At 40.9% G+C, this 27,000-nt stretch overlaps 4 protein-coding genes and 1 long non-coding RNA gene across 7 annotated transcripts; 1 reads left to right on the forward strand and 4 right to left on the reverse strand.

The window, feature by feature from the left end:
- The first annotated feature begins 4,707 nt into the window (after positions 1-4,707).
- Positions 4,708-5,802, forward strand: LOC119119896. The gene is made up of 2 exons (XR_005097417.1): positions 4,708-5,220; positions 5,462-5,802. It is a non-coding gene; the product is annotated as an uncharacterized LOC119119896 (long non-coding RNA).
- A 705-nt stretch (positions 5,803-6,507) lies between these two features.
- Positions 6,508-10,508, reverse strand: best2 (bestrophin 2). The gene is made up of 9 exons (XM_037246337.1): positions 10,357-10,508; positions 10,180-10,274; positions 9,565-9,798; positions 8,781-8,935; positions 8,615-8,692; positions 8,305-8,457; positions 8,142-8,222; positions 7,702-7,856; positions 6,508-7,437 (listed from the first exon to the last, which is right to left on the reverse strand). The coding sequence occupies exons 1-9, from the start codon at positions 10,506-10,508 to the stop codon at positions 6,708-6,710; spliced, it is 1,833 nt and encodes a 610-aa protein (XP_037102232.1). The 3' UTR covers positions 6,508-6,707.
- A 1,074-nt stretch (positions 10,509-11,582) lies between these two features.
- Positions 11,583-15,933, reverse strand: get3 (guided entry of tail-anchored proteins factor 3, ATPase). The gene is made up of 7 exons (XM_037246459.1): positions 15,758-15,933; positions 14,121-14,268; positions 13,731-13,879; positions 13,387-13,537; positions 13,201-13,308; positions 12,726-12,923; positions 11,583-12,545 (listed from the first exon to the last, which is right to left on the reverse strand). The coding sequence occupies exons 1-7, from the start codon at positions 15,895-15,897 to the stop codon at positions 12,417-12,419; spliced, it is 1,023 nt and encodes a 340-aa protein (XP_037102354.1). The 5' UTR covers positions 15,898-15,933; the 3' UTR covers positions 11,583-12,416.
- Positions 15,934-16,410: 477 nt separating this feature from the next.
- On the reverse strand, positions 16,411-17,417 carry LOC119119825 (noggin-like). Its single transcript, XM_037246471.1, has one exon. The coding sequence runs from the start codon at positions 17,383-17,385 to the stop codon at positions 16,552-16,554; it is 834 nt and encodes a 277-aa protein (XP_037102366.1). The 5' UTR covers positions 17,386-17,417; the 3' UTR covers positions 16,411-16,551.
- A 463-nt stretch (positions 17,418-17,880) lies between these two features.
- Positions 17,881-25,681, reverse strand: LOC119119751 (target of Myb protein 1-like). 3 transcript variants are annotated; one of them, XM_037246366.1, is made up of 15 exons: positions 25,349-25,681; positions 23,370-23,454; positions 22,374-22,452; positions 22,067-22,216; positions 21,704-21,838; positions 21,439-21,570; positions 21,158-21,274; positions 20,557-20,690; positions 20,424-20,466; positions 20,216-20,351; positions 19,940-20,003; positions 19,245-19,320; positions 18,810-18,869; positions 18,688-18,727; positions 17,881-18,579 (listed from the first exon to the last, which is right to left on the reverse strand). In XM_037246366.1, exons 1-15 carry the CDS (start codon positions 25,419-25,421, stop codon positions 18,434-18,436), a joined length of 1,470 nt encoding a protein of 489 aa, XP_037102261.1. In that variant the 5' UTR covers positions 25,422-25,681; the 3' UTR covers positions 17,881-18,433. The 3 variants fall into 3 exon arrangements, with proteins under 3 accessions (XP_037102261.1, XP_037102245.1, XP_037102253.1); XM_037246350.1 differs by having other exon boundaries at positions 19,940-20,006; positions 25,349-25,679; XM_037246358.1 differs by having other exon boundaries at positions 19,940-20,006; positions 20,216-20,348; positions 25,349-25,677.
- Between the last annotated feature and the right edge of the window lie 1,319 nt (positions 25,682-27,000).

A 27,000-nucleotide genomic window follows, 5' to 3' on the forward strand; every position in this document is an offset into this window, starting at 1 on the left:
CGGTGTAGTGCAAAATTGATTGATTGACCAGTTTTTTGATTGATTGACAACTTTTATCATGATATATATTCCTCTGATGGCGACCATCGTTTCTTCACTACATTTCAAGACAATTATCATTTATATATAATTTATACTCACTGCACATTCCACTATGAAATGGAAAAACACACTATATAGGTCACTACACTGTATAGTGAATAGGGAGTAAGTGTGTACACAGCCTTAATGTTTTCTCCATAGTGGCAAGAACAACATTCCACCAGAGATTAATCAGTCATGGATGGATGCTCGATCTCATCCCAGATGTTCTTTTGACAGCCTCCCGCACGTTTTGGCCCCCTAAAAAGCTCAAAGCCAAGCTGGCAACCTCCAAAGGAAGGTCACCCAGGTCAGTGCTGAATGGGCAAGAGCGAAGGGGGCATGGTGGAGGAGACACAGGGGGGAGGGGGGAGACGCGGCAATGGGCCGGAGGATGCAGGACAGACGGTACTGTCAGCCTCCATCAAAGAGCCCCCCCAGTGACATGGAAAAAGGCAAGAAAGTAAGAATAATGGGACAAGAGGTTATGGCCAGGAGTTAGCTCTTAACTAGTTAACCCTCCAGCATACACACACACACACACACACACACACACACTTGACATGCCACGCAGCAGTCTCTCAACTGTATCATCTTGCATGGCGGCCGCCTCCGTTGCGGCTTCGTGGTGGGAGCACAGTTGGCATGGAGCAGCACAAAGCCAAACAGATTTCAAAGGTTCCTCTTTGTGAGGTCATCAATAGTGATTCCAAAGAAATTATTCCTCGGGGGAGCACCAACACATTAAATCCACGTTAATGTCGTTAAAACTGTTGCCTGGATGTTGAACAAATGCAAACTCTGATTGACACATTTGACAAAAATATATAGAACTCCATATTGGCCTCACCCATAAGTAAAATAGAAAGCGCTTGTTTGATTTTTACTCAACTGCACCACAAATTCAAAGGCAATACGTTGTGGCTAACGATTTCAGAAAAGCCTCGACCCTCTAATGATTTATCATTATAGTCTTCAATGACTGTATCGGGATTATGGTGATTGGGAGCTGTCACGACTCGTCCCCGGTTGTTTTATTGTGTATATATTTTGTCATAATTTCTGTGTGCTCGCCCCTCCCCTCCTGTGTGCCCACAATCAGTGTGATCACCCTCACTTGCCTCTCGTTACCTGTCGTGTATTTAAGTCCTGTCTGCCCCTCACTCCCTTTTGGATTGTTCTCGTCTGATGTCAACTTGTCTCACGTCTTTGTCGGTCACTTCCGTTTCTGTTAGCCAGTCTGTCGGTCAGTCCATTTGTTGGTTTGGTTAGGTCGTTATGTTAGTTTGTCCGCTGTCTGTTTTCCTTCATTCTCCATTCCAACTCCCTTTTTCCTCAATAAGCCCTGGTCCAAGCTGCATTTGGTCGCCCTGCGCCATTCCGATCCGTAACAGGAGCATCTTTAAATTTGTATCTTCAAGTGTTGTGGCTAACAATATTTGATGTGAAAAAGTTTTAGTTGACTCGTTTCTAATCATTATATAGTGTACTTCAATCATATTAGAATTGTCCCCTCTACGGTGTATTTAAAAAGGTTTCATCCAAACGTGACATACTATATTTTTTTAATTGGAACAAATTTCAAAATGTTTAATACCACACCACTGAATCGAGAGGCAGTTTAAAAACCACATATTAGAGGAGTGCCGGAGAGCCCTCCTATATTTAAAGTGTGCTCCACCTTGGCCTTAGTGCAAATTACATGCCCAGGTTGGATAATGACCTGCTGACGTGTCCAAGTTGTCAGCACATTTTGCAAATTGGAACAAACATGTTTTTGCTGCTACCGGCCACACAAACACACACAAATAGTGCAGTCAGACGTCTTAACAACAACCACTTGGAAGCGGATGCTAATTGTGGTGGAAAGTTGAGCATGAAATTATTCACCTGCTGGATGAATTGAGAAAGAAATATCAATATGTGCTTGGAGATTTTGCTGCTGTTGTTTATTTTGGATGACAGTGAAATGAGCATTTTTTTCATGACTAACTCAGACACATTTTTAGAAAATGTCCTGGCTCATCACCTCATGTTGGCACTCTTGTGTCATTTATTGCCAGAATATATATACCCTTTCAACAAATATAAATTGAAGCTAAACGTCTGTCTTATCTGTGTGGCCCGCAGTGAGCATTTTAAAGATTGCTCACCTCCACCCCCATCTTAACCTAGCCAAAAAGTAAAGCTCCATTAGGCACAGAGTGGTGTGTAATTAGATTTCAAAATGAGAAGACAGTTTTGTTGTTAAATATAACTGGGTACATAATTATATAAGCAGGGGTCGGTGCCAATTAACTCATCATGTACATGGATGAATGAATCTATCCATCTCGTCAATCCGCAACTGGTGCGGCGAAATACGATGGATGAAGCCACAAGTGCAAACAAACACATTATCATTCAAAGTCAATCTGCTGGAATCTTTTTTGATAATATCAATGGATTTTTTTCATTCATACTGATAAAGTGACCTTGTTAAACAAGCAGTTTGTACGGTGTGACACCCAGACAGTAAAAGACACACAAAGAACCTGACTGACAGGTCCTTACGTACAGAGAGAACTTTCTAACTTAAGTTGTGTAAGACAGGGAGTGCCCTTAACACACGGATGCACAAACATGCCTGAATAAATACATGTGGGAGTAAGGCTTTCAATCTGTGTACTGTCGTAAACATTGACTTGCCATCTCACGGGTTTATTTAGTTGAAGGTGCAGGTTTGATCTTGGTATTTCATAATGGTCAAACACAATGGGTACAACCTTGTGTGTGTGCGTGCATGTCTGTGCGTGCCTTTTGCTAGACTGATCAGATTAGCGTGAAATATTCCAATCATATTTTAGTTCAAGGTTTTAATTGATATTTACCCCAGCTTGCTTGCTGATGGTTTGGAATTTGTGATGATTGGTTTTATTCTTTGATGAATTTTCTTCTTTGTGTCTATGATCCATGTCCTTTGTTGTGGTACAACCCATCTCACAGCCAAACGTCAGCTGGGATAGGCGCCAGTTCACCCGCAACTTTCATGAAAACAAAAAAGACGATTGTATGGCTGATACACCGACTTGACCGCTTCTGATGTCTTCACTCACCACTGAGTCACTCGTAAATCTCATCTATCTCCCAAAATCTAATATAATCAGTAATTGTGTATATATGATGGTTAAAAAAATCACTGTACTTGTTCTTAAGAACCCCCACTCGTCTTATTCTGATATTGTATTTGTGGAGTATTAATCGGGCAGCAATATTCACCCGTTACGGGGCAGCCATTTTGCAATCTGCCGTTTCTTGAACATGACATCACACTGCCTAAGAGTCCATGTAACGACCAATCGCCTGTTTTTTTAATTTGATCATGTGACATTTGCAGGCTGAGCACCGTGATGCCATTTTCAGTCAACAGCAAGCAGCAAAGTGGCCGCAACCTAAGCTGAATAAAACTGGTGAATTTTGCAGGTTAGGTCATATTGCACAAAAGTAATATTAATTTTAAAAAAAACATATTTTTAGACCAGTGGGGCCACATAAAACATTATTGTCAAGAAAATGTTGACTTGACTTCCCCTTTAACATTAACAAGTCAAATTAGTACTTCAAGGTAGTGTGAGCACTTCTGTCACGTCTACTGAAAGTTTTGTGAGTAATAGGGCCATTCTGTTTTGCATTTTCCCTGTATGGCCCCATCGTGTGAAATGAATAATATTTTTATTATTCAAACAATTCAAATATTCTGGACTCACAAGGCAGTTAGCCTGAACACATTTTTACAACAGGCAGCTGCGTAACAATAAGAATTGCATAGCTTTGTGTTGTGTTGTGTTGTGCTGTGTTGTGTTGTGGCCTCTCATTATGTAAGGTGAATCGTTGCAGATTTTACGTGACGCATGTTCCGAGAAACGTTTCTCTTCTTCACACTTGTTTCTCATTTTTGCTGCAGCAACAGTAACATAAGCAACTCAGAGGCATGTGTAGGAAGACATACATGGTTGTGCACGCGCATGCACACACACACACACACACACACACACACACACACACATACGCACACACACACACACACACACACACACACACACACACACACACACACACTAAGGTATATTAGCAAGCATAGGGTTGACTTGATTGAGATTCAAAGCGACATGGTTGAGTTGCACCTCAAATGAGATTCCATGTAAGCCTTCATTGCAGACCTCAGTGCTCTAGTTTCTGGAGAAATGCATGCACGCACACACGCACACGCACATACATTCACACGCCCCATTCTTTGAAAACCTCCTCCACATTTGTGTTTTCACACTTAATGGGAAAGACAAAACCTCATTTCTGAAATCAGCTCAAAGACTGGAAGGGGTTGACCTTGCTACAAATGCTTCTCAGGGACGGGAAATTATGAAATTGCAACTTGCAACTGGTGGCCAGAAGTTCTGTATTTCTCATGTTCACTCATCTTATCATCTCCCTCTGATCTGTCACATATTTGTATCTATATTACTGACTATACAGTTATGACTGAAAAAATTTATTGACTTGATCAGCTTAGTATAGAAATACTATAAGCAAAGTCACAATTAACATTATAAACATTATAAAAAAAACATTTGGAAATAAGGGGTAAATATCATTGTTAATTCTGTTTTGAGGCCACTCCTCCATTCTATTAGTCCATTTCAGCATGTTGCCATTGTGCTAATTGTATTGTGTGATGGTGTTTGTCCCCACTAATCCACAGGCCACTGAATGGCTGGCCAAGAGTAAAAATGTCCGTGTCAGCAGGATGGCATCTCTGTGCAGGCAGAGATCTGAAACACACTTTATTGTTTCTGCCAACAGCAAAGCTACAGCTTCTGCTTAAAAAAAAAAAAAAAATTCCCAGAAACAGATCAATGTGGAACAATTTTCACTTTTTTTCAATTTATAATCAAGTTGAATTGCAAAGGGATGACAACCAGGAAAGAAGCCAATCAGTGTGATGCCGGGATGGAAGAGGTGGCTTCAGGTCTGTTAGAGCTTTGCTCTTCTATTTCTCCTCTTAAGCAAAATAGTATGATTGGACAGGACGGTCAGGTAGAACAATCAAAGACACCGCGAGAACAAGAGGAAGAACTTCTCCTTAGAGCCTGGAAAACCATGGTGGGTTCAAGATCTTTGTTTTGTAGGGATGAACTGAAACCACTTTTTTTCTTACAAATACAAATTCTTACTTTAAGTACTCTCCGATACCAAACACCGATACAAAGAGTGTTTTTTCACTAGTTTTTCTGCCCTAGTCAAGAGCCCAACCACAGTTGACCTCAAGATGATGGATTTATATATACTGTATACTGCAATATTCCTACTCGGACTTCTCAGTTGTCCATGTTGCTCCTTGCAGTCCTTTGATCCACAGCAGCAGCAGACATTGTGTGAGGACCCCAAACCCCCAGGCCCGTCCCAGTCCTTCCTTTCCAAACAGAGGCAATCATCCCGCAGCAGGAGGTTGTTGCAACCCAGGTAGAAGCCTTCTCCTCCCTCCTGGCTTGCTAACATGGACATGCATGTCCTCGTGGACACTGAAGAAATCAAGGGCTTGTCTATTTATTTATTTTTTTACTGTACATTTACTTAGTGTGTTATCGCCCTCTGCTGGTAAAGAATCAAATTCATATTCCTGTATGTTGTGCTGTGATCAAATATTCTAGAAATAAGACTGTTCTAAAATGTATCATAGTAAACGATGTTAAAAGTATGTTTATTCACTTTGTTCAATCTGTAAAAACACAAAATATTACTACTGTTTGCAACATGCCTTCTTCAGTCTCGTCACAATACTGTCCAGAGGTAGTTCTTTGAAAATGTTTAGTACAAAAAGTACTTAGTTGAACAAGAGACAAGCTGTCACAAACATGGATCAAGAGATTAATATGTGTTTTGTCTGATAGCACCAAACATTTTTCTTTTATATAATTACTATAAGACAATAAACGTACAATCACACATCAATAGCAGTATATAGCAAATTTTCAACACCGCTTATCCTGCTTAGGGTCACGATGGATGCCGGAGCCTATCCCAGCTGACATTGGGCAAAAGGCAGGCTACATCCTGCACTGGTCGCCAGCCAGTGGCACATACAGCAATGTCACACACATGCACGCCAACATTGGGCGGGAATCCATCCCACACTCCCTGCACACATGACAAGCGAGTGTATGTACCCCAACCTACATCGTGAGTGACTCCGGAAATGTGAGAGGACTCCAAAACCATTTGCAAAGAGGCCAATTTGATCATCTAAATGTCACATTTGTTTGCAAATTGTATAGTTATTGCAAATTATGTTAAAGATGCATAATGTGTTGAAGTCCAGAAGGCAGACCGGTTCATCAGAGGATATTTTGTACTTTTTCTTTCATTCTTTCTCATCATTTTATTGTTTCTCTTTCTTTATTTCTCTCTCTCACCTTTGTTCTCGTTCTCTCTTGTTCTGTCACTTTCTTTGTCTTTCTTTCTCTTTCGTTCTCTGTCTTAAGTCAGTGGGCAGAGGCTACACCTCACCCACGACACAAATAGTGATACTAAGTGTTACGTAAGACAGGAGGATGAATTCAGCATTCGATTTTGCCAGTTTATACAAGAAACTACCTCAAAGTCCCAGTCAGCTCTGATCCCATGCTAAGACTGCGGAAGCGCTGGGGCTCGAAAGACGACACGGTGAGGAAAGACACTTGAGAAGGATGAGGAGTAGAGGGAGCAGCTTTGTGGTGGTTGATAACAGGTTGCGAGCTACAGTGTTTCAGATTGGAGTGGGAAGTGGGGTGAGACGGGAAAGGAGAGGGCTGATGAAAGGTGGAGACCGGTCGAGTCTCTTTAGAGGCCAGGGGTGGTGGAGGTGGAGGAAGTTGCAATGCAGGAGATGGGAGCTCCACTTGCTTTTCTTCTTCTTGTCTTGTGTGGCTGAGTTCAACTCCACTTGCAGACATGACAGTATCCTGGTCAGAGCGCTTCTCCTGCTCGGCCCCAAACTGAATGTCACGCAAAGGCGCTCTGGCGGGCTTCTCCTCCCTGAAACTGCACACGGTGCTCTGGGGGTCCTGCCCCAGCCCAGACGGCAAAGAGCCCCCTTTGCCTATTTTACAACTTTCACTGTCGTCGTCATCGCTGATGCACTGGTCAATGCTGGGGGAGTGATAGAGTCTCTGGAGTTGGGCCGAGGTGCGGCGCAGGGCTCCGCTCATGAAGCCGGCGTGTGAGGGGGCCGCGTTAAGGAGCCGGTTGAACAGAGCCATGTTGGGGTGACGACTGACCGACTCTTCCATGTTCTCAGCTATCTCCTCCAGAGGCTGGAAGTGCATCTCCTCTTTGGGGATCCTGCCAGACAGCAGCACACAGGCAATTTTGTCACTTCTTTCATCTGTTTGGTCATTCTCTATCTATAATGTTTTTTTAAGTGTTAAAAGTACTTACTGTACTTATAGGAAATAGGAGTAAAGATACATTCCTGTTATTATCATAGCCATGTGTCCCAATGCTTTTGCCAATATATTTGACTTTTATTTTGCGTTTTGAGGTGATCCAAAATGAAATATGACAGTCACAAATTGAATACACAGACAATTAGAAGGTGAAACTCACGCCATGTCAAACGTCGATCCTTGGAAGGAGGGTTTGCGCAGAACAAAGAGAGTTGCAGCTGTATAGGGTGGTCTCGGGTTGGAGTCGTTCCAGTAGCGATCTCGTTCCATCATCGGCAGATCTCCATACATCTCATCCACTGCCATCATGGACACCTGCGGGCAGAAAGGAAAATGCATATGAACAGATTGACTGTGAAACGTTTCAGCATGACTCAGGTACCCCAACTCCACCATAAACTACAATGACTACAATAAATGCTTAAAATAATTATTTAACAAGGCAAGAAAATAACACCATAAAGTACAGATCTTGTATTAAATGCCTTTGTCTATTGCAGGTGCCACGAAGTTTCCAGGGTTTCAATATAATGATACGATTGGAAACACAGCAGCCAGACGACAAAATGAAGTGACTAAAAACAACAAGAATCAGCCAACCTGGAAATTTCTGTCAATCAGCCAGTTGGTCTCAAAGTCATCGTCGTCTTCTCCAAAAGGGTTGATCAGCTGCTCTGCAACCTTTAAGGAAAGAAACAATAATATCAATTAATATTAAAAAAAAAACAATGAAGGTATTTCGTTGAATTAATTCAAAGCTGACCTTGAGCCACCCGGCATAAAAGAAAAACTGCAGTAGGGTAAAGATTGGCACGTAGAGGTCAAGGTCATGGCCTGGGTAACCTTGATTAGGATCTAGGAACTGCCGACCAATCAGACATACCAGGAAAAAACTGTACACAGCTAAGGTCACCACCTACGGGACAGACAGGGAACAGGTTTATACTTGTCATCATTCTAGTTATAGTGGTTGTAGTTTGCAAGGAGGCACAGAGAATATGTAATGGCTTTCGTGTAGACAGCGTGGGTGCAGATGATATTTGGTAGCATACAAAGTAACTATGTCTGCTTACCTGAGTATAGACCAGTGGAACACTAATCATGTCAAAATGAAACAGCATGCCGCATTTGCCCCTGAATACATTTAGCTCCTGCTTGAAAACAGTCACAATGCTGGGGTGAGATCACATGCCAACACGTGGCCTTCACGTGTGCACGTGCCTGCGGATGACAACACACCTCCAGCAGCAGCTTGAGCGTGTGATCATCTTTGATGCGGCCCTCGCAGCGGGCCACGGCAGCCAGGTTGGTGAACCATACACAAGGGATCCAGTATTTGTTGTAAGGAGAATGAAGGGATTCAAACTTCTTCCGCTCCTCTCGGCTCATGAATCCTGCACAGGTTTCAAATGCTAATGTAAACTGTCTTAAAATAGTAAGTCCGGGAAGTGAACCAATTTGATGTCAGATTTCTTGGTCTCAAATAGTTTTAAGAAGATGAAGTCAATAAATGTACAATGGGAATGGGACGCTGACTAATAAGTGCAATTTAATCAATTTGAGTGTCATCTAAAAGTATTTCAGAAGCTCAATGCAAAAAATGAGACTAGTTAACAGATACAGAAAATCGAGGCCAATTCCTAATTTATATAATTTCTTGAGGTCATGAATTTGGGGTTTTATTAGCTGTAAATTACAACATATAAAGCGAATTTCTACAAATAAATTTATTAAATCATGAAATATTTTACTGGAGTGGAGTGAATCCATAAATTCTCTTACTGTAAAATGAATAGCGGGATTGATGAAATTGACCTACTTAAATTTCAGTTTTCTGTGCGATTCTAATTTTAAGTTCTCAATAAGAACTTCAACAGTAATGTGAAGTGAGCCTGAAGATTTTTGTCCATTTATCCACGTGACTATTTGAGAGGCTAGAGGTCACAGAAACTGAAATTGAGAGGGGGCATAATGTATTTCTCTGTCCGTTCCAGTTCCATCTTCAGTACCATCAGACACTCACCAGCCTCCACCACATGGTCCATGGTAGGGAAACGCTTGAAGACAGCCGTGCTGACAGATCTGAGGATGAGCAGGGCCGACAAACTGGCATAGCGCATCATGGTGCGTCTGAGCAGGCGGCCTCGCTCGTCACTGCCCTGGAGGCCCCCCGAGAGGACGCACATGAGCCGATCGGGAAGCGGGATGCTTGTGTACTGGCTCCACCAACGGTTAACCACCAGGGTCACGTAGAAACCTGCTCACAGCGTTCCAGAAGAAACACAAGCAAAGGGTCAACTGTGCTGCTGGCACAAGCTGAAGAGGGAGGGAGCATCATTTCAATCATTAGGCTGATGTTAAGTGGAATGGAAAGTTGCTGAATGAAAGTTGCATGGCAGGTTTGTTTAACAGGAGAAATGTTGACACTTGGCTCAGGCTTAATTGTGTGGCTTTGAGTGCTCAAGGTTTATCCCACCTTCTAAGGTGGAGTCAAAACTAACTGTGTAAGCATGATGGTTGACTACACGTAACCTGCAATTGACTTGACCTCTCACCCGAGGTCAGATGATCAAATGATCACAAAGAGGCTGTAAATTCCAAAGAGATATGGTCTTGTACAGATGGCATTGCCGCTTACCCAGTACAAAGGACATTGGAATGAGACTGGCATAGTGGTTGCAATAAATTGCCAGCTTCTCAAAATACCTTTTCTGATCATCAGGCAGCAAAAATCTAAAAGAAAACGACCACTATTAAAAAGCTAACCTAACAATTATAACTTGAACAATATCAGACACCTCTAAGTGGTATTTACCTGTATGTGATACTGATGGCTGTATACATGGCAAAAAAAGCCAGGAACTCCTTGTACAACACCTTGTAGATACTTCCTTTCCAAGCCAAAAGCAACTTGGAGAAGCCGCAGAAACGAGCATTTGCAACTCTGGCCGTGTAGGTGACAGTCATTGTTGCTAGCGTGCACCGGCTCAGAAGAAACAATCCACTGAAGGTTTGAGTCACCTTACTAATACCTGCATGTACAACACAGATAGAAAAGCGCTGGTTTGTACATTTTTTTATAACCATCATGACCGATATTAAAATACAGAAACATAATAGGCCTAAGTGTTCATTAAAAATAAAAGTAAAATCTCTAAAAAATGTATTCTTTATTTGAACTTTAAAATGTTTCATTTTCAACATTAACACTAGGTAAATAAAACTGTTTATAAATGAATTAAATCAAACATACACTTGAGTTTTTTTTTTTTAATCTTCTATTAAGAAATTCATTGCAGTAACGTTTTATATTATTGGTGACTGGGGCCCATGAAATTTTAAACATCACTAAAGTCACCAGCTATGGCTCCTAGACCAAAAAAAAAAAAAACACATCTATGATCATTTTAGATTTGGTTTCGTGAATCATTGTTTTTTTCAAATGGAAAAATCTTACCTGTTTTAGTTTAGCAGTTCTTTGGTTTAAAGTCCTCCAAGTATGTATGAGCTTCCAATGGTGTTTTTGGCTCAAGCGCACACGACCCCGACGTCCCCCCGGCGTCTACAAGAAACTAATCCTCGCAGCCTCCTTGGTGCGTCCAGTTATCAGTGCGCCCCGGGGTAAATCCCCAAATGGAGGCGGACGAGCAGCTCGTTAGCGCGGTTCCCGACCGGGAGCGAGCGGCTGGATGATGGAGCACAAGCGACAGGCCCTAACTACAGAGGTGCACTGAAGGAAATTACAACTGGAACTTCACAAACCTTTGGTTGACTAAAAAGAAACAAAAGTAAATATGCTGATGAACCTACAGAACACATGGACATAAAGTGGACTTGTGTTCATCTTTTCATAAAAACCAAATGACTTTTTGAACTCCCTCCCACCAACTCTTAAGTGTTTCTTGTGAATGGCTACAGAGTCCTAATGTGAAAGGTTACCTGTGGCTTCATGCTTTGTCAAAGTCAATCCATTGCCCAGTAGGAGTGCTTGCTTATGCTCGCTAATAAGCCCATCAAATGATAGCCAACAAAAAGGGAAAATTAAGTTGTTGAATTAAGTTTAATTAACACTCACACCATCATTTCGAGAAATTCCCATACAAAAAAAGTTTTTGTTAACTCGTATGCATTCCCTAATGGATTTAATTGCAGCATTAGCTGAGTCGATCTGTATCCATACCCGCCTAAATGCTCAGCTCACAGTTCATGTTGGGTGACATTCACTAATTCATAATTAACAATGCACTTTATGATTCTAAACACATTTCTATACTGTTCTCAAAATTCCGACAATATTTGACAGTTAGGAGCTTGGCAGGGCTCAATTCATATTTTGATCATACGTATACTGCCTTTGAATCTCAGGATGCTGTCAGAGACCAAAAAAAAGAAATTGCTGGTTGAACTAGTTAATTCAAATCATAGTCTTAATATTGTGCTGGAGGAGAAATAAATTAAAGCTAAAATGACTCTGGTACATTTTCTTTTAATGACACGGATGGTTATTATTGAGGAAAATATGACAAAAATTCCACAGTTAAGACTTACTTCAAGGGCTGAAGCATAATGTACTATACTGTTGTAAGCTAAACGCTGAGTATGGAGGAAAGGAAGCCAGTTAAATGTTTTAAAATAGCTATTTTAGTGCTACCGATATGATGCGTGATCAGGAAAGTAAGGCGACAGTCATGTAAACTGTCCGAGCGTTTTAACAGGGTGGCTTGAGTAGATGTCATCAGCTGCTCCTGAAGCGTGCCTGGTTTGTACACTCCGTTCTGCATGAGGGGTTGAATATGGGTGAGAGGCCAGTTGGGGGAGCTCAGGGGGGCTTTGGGTGAGCGAAGTGGTCGGGGGCTGGCCCCGCGAGGAGGGGAATTACTTGTTTGGTGGCTTATAGGGCTCCAGAAGCTGCTTCGAGAACGTATTGACCTTGTCAGCACCTCGAACTTCATGGGGTAACAGAGGCAATTTGACTATGTGGAAATCTTCATAAAGGTCCTCCATCTGTTGGAAACAAACAAGCACACAATGCAGGATTATATTTTGGGGTCAAGAGCCGTTGCCGCAAACACGTTGAGTATCTATGCATTCATCCATTTTCTGGATGTTTCTTTACTTTAAGGTCTGGATCCTAGCCTACTGTTTGGACCAGTAACTGCATCACATCATACTAGAAAAGCATACCTGATCCAAATACTTGGACTGAATCTTGTGTCGCGCTTCACACATTTTACACGGCCTCTCTGTTTCGGGGAAAACCAGCTGGTTGACAATGATGTTGTGTGTATCAATGCGGCACTTGGCCAGTTCTTGAATTAGCCGTTCTGTCTCATACAGGGACAGGAACTCGGCGATACACACGCAGATAAAGGTGGTCTGCTCCTGTGGGTGGCAACATGAAGACATAAAACAGTGGAAATGAACAGGTCTATCAAGTCACCACTCAGCAAGCCCAAAATGATTCCTACTCGTGGAGTATGAATAATTGACTGCTGGCCTAGCCCTTTTGCAAATGTAGTATATAGAGTTACGCCACAAACTATTCACTTTCGGGCTTGATTGTAGGTACTACGTATGCTCTTTTTCGTTTTAAATGTTATGACAATTTTTCGCAGACCCTCCAAGTTACACTCACAAAGCCCAGTGAACAGTGACTTACAGGGTCTTTGAACTGCTCGCTAACTGAGCGGATGACAGGCAGAGTCTCTTCCAGCTTGGATGCCAGCTGGTCTGCGTTCATGTCACCCAGGCCCAGCATGTTGCACATCTATAATAAAAAGAAAAATGGTAGAAGTGAGCTCACACCATCAAGCCAAGAATGTCTGGGTTTTGGCACACCCCTCACCTGTGAGATGAATGGACTGATCTGGTTCTTGATCTGCATGAGTCGGCCCAGGCCGCGTTCCACGATGGTGGGGAAGTTAAGCAGGCGCAGTGTGTGGCCAGTGGGTGCAGTATCAAAGACAACCACTGAGAAGTTCATTCCTTTCACTAATCTGAGGCATGAGGGAGAAGACAATTAAACTTAAATATTTTCTTTATGAATTTTTCCATGGACAGCAATAGTGGTGTCAACGACATATTCCAGTGAGAGACTTTGTATTTTGCCATTTAATGAAACAAAAGTCCCATAGTACAGTGTGGAAAAATGGGATGAGACATGTTTTGACATGAGAGTGACAATCTCACCTCATGACCTCTGCATAGCTCATGGCTTCATCAATGCCAGGGAAAGCACTCATGGCCTCCTGCATCATCTTCTTGCCCATGCTGAGCATGTTGTCTTCCTCAAAGAACTCATCAGGAAGCTCTGCTACACCCAAGCTTGGATCAATTTCCTACACTCGCACACAAATACAAGCACGTACACATTTGTGCAATTACCAAATAGCATTGATTTAACACCACCTCTAGGTATCCCTTTTGCAGAATGGTGGCCTTTGTTTGAGAATGTGAATTTTTCACAAGACTGAAAAGGCTAATTTGATACAGATTGCAGTTTTATGGCTTTTTAAAACAATGTCTTTCATTTAGACCCATACATGTCTACTTGCATCTTTTACCAAACTACACACTCACCATAGCAAAGAGGTTGTCATAGCCCTTGACCTTTGTAGGCACCTTTGAGAACTTCTGGTCAAAAGCATCAGAGATGTTATGAGCGGGATCAGTCGAGATGATAAGAACGCTCTCTCTGACAGCAGCCAGCTGGACAGCCAAACTACAACTGGGAAAGTGTATTAAAAAATGTTAAATTCATCATATATACCAAGAGAAATAGAAAAATATATAGATGGGATAATGGGAGAGCATGTGACGCCAATTTAACGTTCTCTTTTTGTTTTCAGAGACCTGTTTAGTATAGTTTTTAGGGTGGCGTTACAACATTGCTTATAGAAGACCACAGTTCAAGTTTTAAATCTACACATTAAAAACACAATCCCAAATAAGGGCTACATAAAGATTCCACTTTTATTATTAACTCATTCTTATTAACAGTGTCAAATAAGGCTCGATATAACTTTATTCCGTAATTTACTTAGGAACAATTACATCAATACTGATTTTGTTAAAAAACCTCAAATGACTGCACCTCAAAATTGGGAATTACCGTATTTGTTAAGACATGTTTGCAACGTTTTTCGTGTATGTCGTTTCTGTGAGTCACCCTTGTAACATCGAGTGCGAGTTAATGTCAGCCATAAACCATTTGGCTTTGAAAAGTAATAGGATGCGTTTTCTCTCACAAAACACCCCAAAGACTTTATGCAATGCATTAGAAAGCAGCTGTCAAAGACGTGAGTCGTGTGTCCGTTGGCTGTCACAGTTTAGCTTCACATCATGCTACCCGGGTCTCCCGAATCCAGATGTGGCCGTCAATTCAGTAATATAGTGTTTCCTGTCTGCAGATTCGTCACAAGCTACAGGGCTACATGACTGCATAACTGTCCAATTTCTTCCAATAAACACGTGAAACTAAACGTCTCGTTTAGAATGCCGACTGGCTGAAATTAATTGTAAACAGTAAAAAATAACAATTTAACAGTAGAAAGCAAGATTTTGAATCCGTGACGCCGAGTAACTAAAAAAAGCATCAACAGCCCAAGTGCTATACCGCTATGCTAACAGCGACACACGCTGTCTGCCACAAAAGATGTACTTTGAATTAAAATCCAATTCCCTCCGCAAGGGGACACGTTAATCTGGTTACATGGCGTCACGGGTTCAAATCTCACTTTCTACAGTTAAAACGTAATTTTTACCGTTTCCAATTTCTTTGAGCTAGTCAGAAGTAGTCAACGAGACTATTTGTTTCACGTGGTTATTGAATGTTTTAAGAGCTATGCAGTTTAACAATTTCCATGTACGAGATGACGAATCTGCAAGCAGGAAACACAAGATTATTGAACTGACTTTGCCCTGACGGCTACATCTAGATTAGGGAGCTAGTTCATTTGGAAGGCTGTTGAACCATAACACCGTCATATTGACAGTTATGACCATGACAGGAAGAAGACACGATCTGAATGAAGGGTGTAGAGTATATGACAGCTATACTATATAAAGTTATATATGAAATAATATACTATAATATATATGAACCAGGTCAGCAAATATCGAAAGATGATCGAAATTATGGTACTGTCAGTTTGACTCGGTGACACGGTGACTGTATCTCGGTGCTAATGAGCTAATGAGCAGATTTTTCCACCTACCTACACGTCGTTTTACCAACACCACCCTTTCCGCCAACAAATATCCATTTCAACGATTTCTGCTCGATAATATTCTTCAATGTTTGCTCTAAAGGCTCTACATCAGGCGCATCTTCAAATTCGTCTTCCAACGCTGCCATCTTGTGTGTGTTTACTGTCGCCGTAAAAATCGGATTGGGTGGTGGGACGAACCCTCTGTGCTACGTTCACTGCTCCTCGTAAATCGTAAATTTAACGAATACTACTTGCATTCTTCGTAATGATCAACAGGGGAGCAGAATCCAGTGATCGAATTCCAGTTTAGTACGTTCAAGTTACAGTACTAAAATTGGCACTAAATTATATATATATATGATAGCCAGGTCTGAATCTGAATTTTATGCATCCTATAGCAACAATCTACCCATGTCGTCACAAAGCGTCTGACATTAAATTATTTGTTATATTTTCTGTCAATACAAGTACATATTGTGGATGCAAAACAATTGGAGACAAAGAAACTGTAAAACATATTTTGATTTAATTCAAATTCGGGTGATTGCCACAAATAATCACCCCATTCAATTTCAAGACATTCAGTTCATGACAAAGTGGCAAAAAAAGCAGAAAGAAAACAATACACACTTTGAAATGTCTTCAGGTAATCATTAGGAGACACAATTTTATTTGATTTTTAAAAGAGATGCTACGGTAATGCTAAGAAACAATTATGATTATCATTATTGTTATCACTATCAAAGGAATGCTTAGACATTACATAAAAATAATTCCTCAAGCACCTCTGAGTATAGCCATCATTTACATTTACATGTACAAGCTGTGACCACAGGATAAGGCACCGGCCTCCATAAACACTTTCTCAATCCTTCACTAATCCCCAGCAATATGCTGATATCAGATATGTCACTCTTGATTTGCTTGGACTCATCATCTCTCACTTTCAAGCAATGCCAAGCCAGAATCTTAATATGCGTTGTCTGAGCTCTCATGCACGCCATGCCACTGGGAAAAGAGCAACTTCGCACTCCATCTGACTCACAGTCAGTCTGCCGCAGCCAACGTGGCCAGAACGTCGGTCCCAAATCCACCCACTGGGAACGCAATCCACATGTGGCTGAGTCCACCAGCCAGGCTCGGACTGAGCTGGCAACATCTGGAGGCAGAGAACTGAGGTCCACATCTGCAGCTTCCCTCACCAAGCCCCGCCTTTGGTTTTCTCTAGCCTTCCTCAGCACTGCAGAAGCACTGAGGTTGAAGTCGTCTCTGGAAGCGGTTAAGTTGACCTCGCCTCTTGCCACAGCGTCACAGTTACCTTTGTCTGTGCAGACCCCGGGATCTTCAGATGGCTGATCAACAGACATCCAGAATGGGTCAAAAGAGGATCCGAGAATACGAAGAAGGCGTGAGGCCCGGTAATGCCTGGGTTTGGGCATGTGAGGGAAGTCCTCCGCAGTGGTCACTAAAGTATATGGGCGAAGCGGCTGTGAATAAGAGGGCAGACTGGCTCTTAACTGAAGAAACGGTGAATCTCCGTCTGCGTATTGCTGAGCTGGAACACCAAAGTGATCCTTGGTGGATATGTTGGAGGTGAAAGCTGCAGGCACATGGAGGAGTGCACATGCACACATGCAGCAGCAGAGATAAGCATCCCAGTTGAGCATTTCCATTCAGTCTGAGTGGTCGTCAGCGGGAGAATGAAATGTTTGCTGTTCTCCTCTTTTTCTCCTTTTGAGTTACGCCTGCTCCCTCGGTCCTCTTATTGAGAGCCCCCGGGTACATCACGTGACAAGCTCCAGACATCCTTGAGTTCCACAACAATAACATTCACAGAAATTAGTGCTTTATCATTGAGCATGGTCAATACACTCCTAAGCAAGGATCTGATGTTTAGACTATCTTTCTACAAGTACAAAATACAGGATAAACCTGAGAAAACCTCATTTTGTTTGACTATATTTCTGTTTTGACTTGACCTCCCCAAGAGAATTTGTTTATTTACTGAGAAACTAATTTGGATTCAAATAAGAATAACAAAAATTTTTTCTAAAAGGAGAAATACAACCCATTTATTTTTCCCGATGTAAAAGCTGTCTGGGACAAAGGCAAACAAAAGGCTTACATGATGCTTTTTCAAATATTAAATGTTTATTGAATGTTTGAATCAACATAAGGCCTTTCATAAATACAATCGTAATTTTTCATCTATGCACAAAAAGTCAAACATTAGATTAATCACTGCGTTTCTGCAGTGTTTTGGTAGCAATGGTGTAGTGCAGGTTTTTGTGTGTACTGTACATACACTGTTCAGTTCACGTTTTTATTTATTTTTTTAACAGTCAAATCATTTGAGGGGGTAACACAATAGCGGATCTAGACACTATTTACTTGAAGCACACTCTACAATGGTACTGTATCTACAGGGAAAACCCAGACATACTTATTTCTTCTGATCCAACAGTTAACAAGATTGTCTTTTGTCCTCTGTGTCACATTATTCTTTTGTTTCATTCACATGTCACACAGCCATTATCATCCAAGCGGAACTTCACGCGACTCAAGCAGAAAAACATGGCACTCGAGGCAACGTAGTAGTTGTACTCGCATTTTAGTAATAACGTGCTTGTTTATTAAAAAAAAAAGTCACATCTATTTGCTGTTGTTCCGTGGCTTCCAAATTTAGAGTGAAAAAAGATGGTCATGTGAACTGTCCTGTTGCTTTGTCGACTGTGGCGGCAGTCTGGAGGAGGAAGGCAGTGTTCCACACGTCGTATGATTACTTTGGTCAGATTCCTTTGCCCGATCGTCCAAAAATTTATCAAATTCTAGAAAAAGACAATAAAAGATTAACCTCTGCTCTGTTGCATACATATAAATATTCAAGAGAAGTGAAAGAAAACATTCCATTTATACACAGAAAGTAAATGACGCACCTTCACTGGAGACTCCCTCACTGACTGCAGATTGGTCTTCCTTCATTTTCAGACAAAGGAAAACACTAATGTTATATTTGACATATTTGTTATGGTATTGATCTGAAGTAATCGATTCTCACCATATTACAAGCCAGCCATTTATCCACATTGTTCTGTAGAGCGTTTTTATCTTGCCCCATCTGACAGTAAAAGCAATACAGAAAAAGTGACGTTAACATTTTACTCACTGGAGTCAAGGCAGCTTTGTTTATACAGTGCATTTCATACACATAATTATAAAACATTTAAAGGCAAACAAATTCAAGACATAGAAAAAAAGAAATTAAGACATTTAAAAGAAAAGTAGAAAAATAAAAAATCATTTACTAATAATACCCAAAAAACATACAGTGCAAGAACATGAATTTTGAAGAATTGGTTGTGGAATTGCTCTAAAAGGAGGTGGGAAAAAGTGAAGACATTTTTTAAGTCCGTGTCAAAAATACATTTAAAGCCAGCTATCTCTGATTAATATTTGTTGTTGAAAAGTGTTAATAGGAGTGGTTTATACATACATGTCCTGTGACTTGCAGTTTTGAGTCGAGGGCCCCAGCAAGACCCTCTACAGCTCCAGGGTCCTCATACCTAACACTGCAAACACATTCAAGTTGAAGTCAACCACAACATTTTCTTTGTAATAATATGTGCAGCTCAACTAGTCAAAACACAGTGTTGTAATTCATGTTTCATTTGTGAAATTTGAATTAAACAGACAAAATTCACTTTCAATTTCAGTTGACGGCAAGTGGCAAAATGGCTGCCCTGCGATAAATAAAAACAAATAAATATTGCTGCTTAACTCCTATTAAACAAATGGATCGTCATACATGAACAAACAAAATTTGAGCAACCTAAAGAGTGTAAAAAAACATTGTTGTCAATGTTTTATCAATATTAAAATGTTAAACTAAAATATAAAAATAAACTGAAAATAAATAAATCTTAACGCACTGCTTGTATAGTTAATTAATGTTTTATGATGGCAGCATTTTGAACTCAGCAATGGATTATTTTGATTTCCAATGTTTTACACGGGAGTATTACAATCAGCGTCCCAAATTGTGTTTGACCTTCGCTATGTCACTGTATTTAATCACTGCAAATCCAAATGTCATTATATATAGCCCAATTTAAAATTCTGCCAAGATTAAATCTTTTTAAGACCACATTCTGTGTATACTGCTGTCACACACTCGCCATAACCACTCACCTCTTTCTCAGCTCTGCTAAGGAGCTTCCTCGGGTTTGAGCGAACATATCAAACTCTTCCTCATCTTCTAAAAGACAGAAGATTTTTAAAAGCCAAACATAAAAAGTGACCCATTGGATTATTATTATTAGCAGAAAATATATTATAACATGATGTGAGATGTTTATTTTACACGTCCTGCATTACACAACAAAATCTGACAGAGATACACCATCTTCCACCTCAAGAAAGATTTTGTGCTGTGAAAAGGAGACACGTGAAGAAGTTGATGCTTACTGTGGTTGGCCGACTGCCCCTGATTGGTACATGTGTTGACTTCGGGTTGATTGTTCGTTGTGATGACAGCAGGCTGGCTCAGTATTGAGTGCTCTGGGCTGAGGTCGATACGGTCCGGGCGGCTGACGGAACTCTGCTGGGCAGATTATAAATATGTGCTTAAGACTTAAATATGTAAAACGGTGCACCATTGAAGTAAAGATCTTACTTGTTCAGTATTTGTCATTTGTGCCTTGTTTAGTCTGTCAAACCTAAAATGGCGAGTAGGATTAAAATACAGAACGAGCACTTGTTTTTGTCCTTGAATAATGCAGAGTTGAAGAAGGCTGTCCATACACTACCTCTCATAACGGATGAAAGCATTGTTGAGATCATCATTAACTACAAGAAGCTCCTCAATGAGTCCTTCATCCATCAGCTGAGGGATGAGCTCCACCACTCGCGTCTGCATGTTCTTGCACACTGAGTAGAGTTGCTGCTTTGACAGAGGAGAGCGAAGAGATGAATAAAATGTCGTTGCACAAGGCTTAGTCATTAAAATAACTATTTTTCTTGCGGAGCAATTTTCTAATCAGTTATTTCACTTGAGGAGCAATTTATTAATTTTGAATAGCAATTTTTGGCAGGTTAACTCCCAAGGACCAGAAACAAGAATTTTCTTAACTGGGGGGCTTGAGTGTAGAGCTGCAGCTGTTGAATATTTCAGTATCCTATTGAAAATTCTATAGAATAATTGTGTAATCGGAAAACATTTTGAACAAGCATTTCGTTCCTTTTTTTAATATGATCAATAGTTTTTATCTTTGAAATTATATACATACATAATACACCAGTCACAAAATAATGGGGTTACCTTGGGCCTCAAATGACTATTTTCTTTTTCATTCCAACAATTACAGCAAATATTCACATTTAAAGCAGTAAAAATGCAAATGCACACACCTGCAGCAGTTCTGTATCCTCCTGCTTGCTCTGTCCAGGTTTAAGTTCATTCAGCATTTCAGTCATGACAGTAAGATTTCCTTTTACCAGTGCAAGTTCATGCTGCAACTTGTTTTTCTAAAGAGGAAAATAGGGGAAGAAAACTAATATGGGATGAAAACAAACACACTTACTCAGTATATCACAATGAAATACTGGCTCAGATATCTGTCGAAGCAAAATGGAGTCCTGTTTTTCCTCTCCACTGTATGAATAGTGATTTCTTATTTCAGAGGTGATACCTGTTCTGCAGAGAGGGCAGGTGGTCCCTCACTGGACTGGGATGCAGGTGAAGAATTTGTAGTGGAAGTTTGTGCTTGTGACTGACGGGGAGGAGCATCCGTAGCTTGTTGGGTTTCATTTTCTGGCACAGTCTGAAACCAAAGAATGTAGACTTAGACAAAAAGAATGCAGACAATATGGCCGACTTTACACAGAAGTCTATGAACAGACGTTTGCGGAGTTTCACGGCAATCAGAGTTATTTTCACCCTGCAGACAGTCTCACCCTGATGGGAGTGTGAATGGGCGATAGAGCATCGAGGTCTGTCATGGGAAACTCCAACCCTCGTCTCCTCAGGTCATCGTAAACATACACCACGCCCGCAAGGGAGGGGGAAGTCCGGAACGCGTCGGCCCATGACTGAGAAAAGCACAGAGAAGCCTCAGTAAGTATAGCTCCAAGAAGACATAACAAAACTTGCACTCAGAAAAAAAACTACAAGAAAAAGACATTTGAGTGTAATGCAGCATTTAGTTAAGGGAAATTTTATCACGTTAGATTACGTATAACCTCGCAAGAACATTAAATGTAAAACCTAATTAGCCATACAATAAGACAATATTTTGGACAATAAGATAGTTTACATACCTGTATGAGACTGAGCACCCTGTCATGGAGAACAGAGGGCGGGTTATATTTGGGCAAAATGGCTCGCACCAGAACTCCTTCCACAAACTCCTGTGACGCCACAAAAACGTGGAAGCGATGGCCGCAATTCTTTACGCATGTCTCAAGAACCTGCGTGACAGTGAGCAATCAAATGTTGTCCTGAAGAGCAAAGATACACTCACGTAGAAAAAAAAAAATGTTTGTGTAAGCATACTACATGCCTCAGCAGAAGACAAATAAAAACAAAAGACAGAACATGAAAACACCGGAATGGTTGGATACTTACAGTCAGGGCCAACATGATTTCTCTGAAATTCTTGTTACCCGCAATCCTCTTCTTAATGGCTTTGACCGCATCTCTTGGTCTGGAAAATTAAATACAATTGATCTTGTTTGTTAAAGACAATAAATTGTGTTTTACGTTGGATTATTAAATTACAGCAAAAATGATGCTTTACTAGCTGAACATGGCACACAAAGTCGTGTTTAGGAGCAACAACATGCCAAAATTAAACTACTAAAAGAAAAGGTTTTCCGTCCTCGTTTGAGCGGGGCATTTATTATGGCACAGAGGACGATACACGACCATGGTAGCAGACCGTTTGAGAGACAAAATAAATTGCGTATGTTTTCAAAAATATTTCTTCAGTTAGTGAGTCTATTTTGTATCGCATTTGTCCTCATTATGGTCACGAGTAAACTGGAGACTGGAACTGGTTTCCAGTCAGTCACCATGCAAAAATCAAAAAACGGCCATTCACAATCATATGCACACTTATGGATGATTTCGATTATTTAATTCAATTAACATTCATATGTTGGGAACATGACCCAGAGAAAACACATGCAAGCACAGAAATATTATAAGCTTGACGTCGAAAGACCGGTGGCAAAATCGGAACCCAGAAGCGTTATTACTCAGAGGCAGATGTGCTATCCACTCCCACTACTTCCAAGCAAAATTGTGATTCAGATTGATGGAAAACATGAAACAGGCCAAGTCATGATGGAAGGATGCCCTCATGACTTAAATGACATAAACTGCATGTTTATTTGGATTTTCACCACGATGTAATGATACATGTGCCACCATGGTTGGTAACAAATGACGCATTGATGGCTGGGAATGGTTTATTACAGCTTAAATCACAATAACATCATCAAAAAAATGTAGCAGAAGAGTGTAGTTTATATAAAGTGAAAGAAAGTCTATTTCTTTTTCTACAGACCACTTTAAATTGAATTGATGTAACGAAGCAAAACAAATGACATTATGCCATACCCCTCGTCCGTCTCATTGATGATGTCACATATCTCCATGTTAAGTCCCCAGTCCTCGGACTGCCGAGAGCCGCTGGTCGCTTGCTCTGTTGACAAAATAAATGGGGAGGAAAATGTCGAGAACTACTGGTGGGACATAAGAGAAGTGACTGACACTCCTGAAATTTTAAATGAAGATTAACTAGATGTTTCTATTCAAGCTGCATGATATTTACATTCAATGCATTTGCTGTCAGTTGGTAAGAAAAAGTTTACAGGGTAGGTAGGATTCATTAAAGGAAGATGTAATGCCATTTGCAGGTCGTCCCATAGCTTATGTTTATTCACATTAGAATGAAAGAGCCTTTAAACACTACGGAAAGTGGAAACCTAATACAGAATTTTATTCAACGTAAATCTCCCCATATTTTTTTGTGAGCATGCTCATAAACCGCTACAAATTCCTTTCCTATGCTTCTCAATCCCATTTACTCTGTTGCATCTACTCCACCCCCACTTCCACTTGCACTTTCCAGCTCTGTGCATTTCATGTGACTGTCAGCTGCTTGGGTTTGGCTCAGAAGGGAGCTGAAGCCGCACTAACAGTTACGTGTGAGAAAAGGAGCGAATTACTTAAGAAGTGGGAACGGCTGAGAGGGCCTGACAGGGCCTTGCAACATTCTGTCACTGCATTTGCTGGCATTCAGGGATTGATTGATTGATTGATAAAAAAAGATACAATCAAATATACATCACTAGAGTTTCTAAAAGGTGGTGGCAGGAAGATACTCTGGTCCATTCATCCAGAAAACCATCTCTATAATCCAATTGTCCCGTCTGTTCTAGTTCATCAAGTGATTGTTGGGGTGAGAGTTGGGATCTCAAGTTTTACGACATCAAAATCATCCAACTGTGCTTTGGGGCAGTCACTCTGGGACAGAAAAAGACCTCAAATTGTTTTTAAAAAATTCAGAAGACAAATTGAAGGAGCTAAGGCTCTTGAAGTGTTTCAACAATCCATTTATCTAAAAACTATGTCTTGTAAAATTAAGTTGGGTCTTTAAAAGTGGTTGCTGGGTGAAAGATTAGAATCCTCCTGGTTTTGTTAATAAATGTCAATCTCATAATCTGAAGTTCTTTACCGTGCCTGACATTGGTATCATGGAGTACAATATATAATATATGTCTAATAAAAGATCATCCACTAGGAATATTTTAACCATGCAATTTACGATATATCACAACTGCAAATTTCATATAAATAGCAAGTAGAAAACAATAGAGGAACTTAGACCCCTTACGCAATGTCTACAATGAGCCGGGACCTCACCCCTTGCCCTCCTACAAACCATCCCTGACCAGAGATGGGAACGTCCCATTAAACTTTTTTGTTTGTTTATTCACATGACATAGATACACATTGACAAGTAGTCCAGTCACTGCCAATCTTATTCTCTGAAGCCATAGTATGCAGATCACTTACGTTTAGGAGTAGTAAAAAAAAAGGTTAATGACTGTAAATTTAATCAAGTATACAGTTTGTGACTGGGTTAGGCTTTGCTTTTTCTTGATTAGTACATATGTCTCCCCCTGTTGGTCACACCAAATAATGCAGGTGATGACACATCTGTATTGTGATATTGAGCAGCTCTTCAACTGTTGTTGGCTTTTTAAAAAAGGCATTTAATTTAACACAGTACCGTCTATGTAGCAGCATAAATAAACTACAACCTGCTGTCAGAGGATCTGAATAAAATCCTTTACGCTTTTCTTCGATACTCATTGGTAGATTGAGTCGCCACTTAACACCAGACAGCCAATGAGTCGGAAGATTATAAGACTAAACGCCTGCTTCAATCGTGTGATTAGCTTCCTCCTAACTTGACGTCCGCTACTAAATGTACGTGATACGTTTCGAAACCGAATTCGAACGTGAAACATACAAAAACAACAACACTCGGTGAACTGTGACTAAACTGCAGCTATCGATGTGCGACTCACCGATTCTCTGACCAACAGGTGTCGAAAAGGGGTTTGCAATGAGAAACTCCATCTTCTCCCCGAGAGAAAACATCCTGTTTGGTTGGCAGCGTTTGGTTCGACGTCTGAGTTCTTTTTGGAAGCCTTCTCTTTTGTGTTCTCCTCTGCAACTTGCCTGGAGTCAGAGGCTTGCTGCTTGTCACGTGAACGAAAACACTCACACACACGCATACAGGAAGTGTGCAAATAACGCTAATCCTCTATAAATGCGGAAGTAAATCAATGCAATAATATAGTGATCACAACGATGTGCGATTTTAGAAAACAACGATTACATATGTTGCATGGCCAAGCTGTTTCAATACAGTACTTACAGGTTAGTTCAAGTAACCACAAAACTGCTTGTATTAGCCTCTAGCACCATCTAGTGTCACCTTTGAATCTCACACTCTCGTCTCCCTTTTTGTTATTGCTTTCAAAAATCGTTTTAAAGTGTTTGCATGGCAAATGGGCAGGGAGAACACACTCTATACTTAAGTAGAAGAAATACATGCCCTTGAGTAAATAAACAGGTGAGGCAACTGTTATTCCATGCAATAACATGCATATAAAAACCAGAAGGTAAGCGGAGCTGCAGTGTTAGAACATATCACTCAGCGTTAGTAAATATTATACGCCCTTTTTATTGTTACAGGAAATGAGTGAGTCTATATCACAGCTTTGACGTTGGGGATTTAAATTCGGGCTGCGACCTTTTTGTGTGGAGTTTACATGACTTTCACTTTCACTTCACAATCAAAAACAAGTTAGATAAATGGGAGACTCAATTGTTCTAAGGTGTGAATGTGAGCATGAGTATTTTTTATATATGCCCTTTCTCCAAGGCAACTTCTACACCCTACAACTATCTGGCGACCAGTCTAGGGTGTATCCTGCTGCTCGCCCAGTCAACTGGGATAGGCTCCATCCAGTTCACTCACTTCAGTGAAACCGTTTCCCTCAATGTGTGACGTAGAGCTCCCGTTTCATTTTTGGATAATTACCGCTAGATGGTAGCATTGAATCAAGGTTAATATGGACCAAGGTTGCGGAAGACCAGAATGAACAAAAATCACGTAATCTTTATGCACTCTCTCTCGCGCGCGCGCACGCACGCACGCACGCACACGCAACTGCTGGGTCAAAACCTTCCTGTGCACACTGCAGTGGACCCCGCACATATGCTTTAGCAATTCGGATTCACGCATTTGGAGATTGAACACCCCCCCCCCCCCCCCCCAGGCATCACTAGGGTCGCGCCGCTGAAAATACGAGGAGCATGAAAACCTGGTAAATGGCCAATCTGAGCTGGTGTCAGAGCTCCTGATGCCGCTCACTATAGACCACGCCCCTTAAAGCCACACGCCAACACACATCACAGTGTGACTTTCGGTTTAACTTAAACCCCCCCAGTTTATCTCTTTCAAATCGCGTTTGTTTTTATGTTTATTTTTCTTTTGAGCATTATTTTCCCCCTTATATAACAAAATTTGTTTTGGGGCGTGGGGTTGGAACAGATTTTTATGGGGACATTTTATAGGATGAGTAAATTATTGACGACCAATGTGACAGCTCAATGAAGTGAAACGGAATCGCTGTGCTCTTTTGCATTGTTGGGGAGAGGAGGGGCAAAG

The sequence above is a fragment of the Syngnathus acus genome, chromosome 1, assembly GCF_901709675.1.
Source record: "Syngnathus acus chromosome 1, fSynAcu1.2, whole genome shotgun sequence".
Classification (NCBI taxonomy): domain Eukaryota; kingdom Metazoa; phylum Chordata; class Actinopteri; order Syngnathiformes; family Syngnathidae; genus Syngnathus; species Syngnathus acus.

Coding starts and splice junctions, on each gene's coding strand:
- best2 (XM_037246337.1), bottom strand. CDS start 10,508: ATGACTGTCACCTACACGGCCAGAGTTGCAAATGCTCGTTTCTGCGGC. Junction 10,275..10,356: donor GCCATCAGTATCACATACAG/GTAAATACCACT, acceptor GTTTTCTTTTAG/ATTTTTGCTGCCTGATGATC. Junction 7,438..7,701: donor GGATCGACGTTTGACATGGC/GTGAGTTTCACC, acceptor GCTGTCTGGCAG/GATCCCCAAAGAGGAGATGC.
- get3 (XM_037246459.1), bottom strand. CDS start 15,897: ATGGCAGCGTTGGAAGACGAATTTGAAGATGCGCCTGATGTAGAGCCT. Junction 13,538..13,730: donor AGCTATGCAGAGGTCATGAG/GTGAGATTGTCA, acceptor CTCATGCCTCAG/ATTAGTGAAAGGAATGAACT. Junction 13,309..13,386: donor TCAGTCCATTCATCTCACAG/GTGAGGGGTGTG, acceptor TTTTTATTATAG/ATGTGCAACATGCTGGGCCT.
- LOC119119825 (XM_037246471.1), bottom strand. CDS start 17,385: ATGTGTGCATGTGCACTCCTCCATGTGCCTGCAGCTTTCACCTCCAAC.
- LOC119119751 (XM_037246350.1), bottom strand. CDS start 25,421: ATGTTTTCTCTCGGGGAGAAGATGGAGTTTCTCATTGCAAACCCCTTT. Junction 23,455..25,348: donor ACCTGTTGGTCAGAGAATCG/GTGAGTCGCACA, acceptor TTTTGTCAACAG/AGCAAGCGACCAGCGGCTCT. Junction 22,217..22,373: donor AAATCATGTTGGCCCTGACT/GTAAGTATCCAA, acceptor ACTGTCACGCAG/GTTCTTGAGACATGCGTAAA.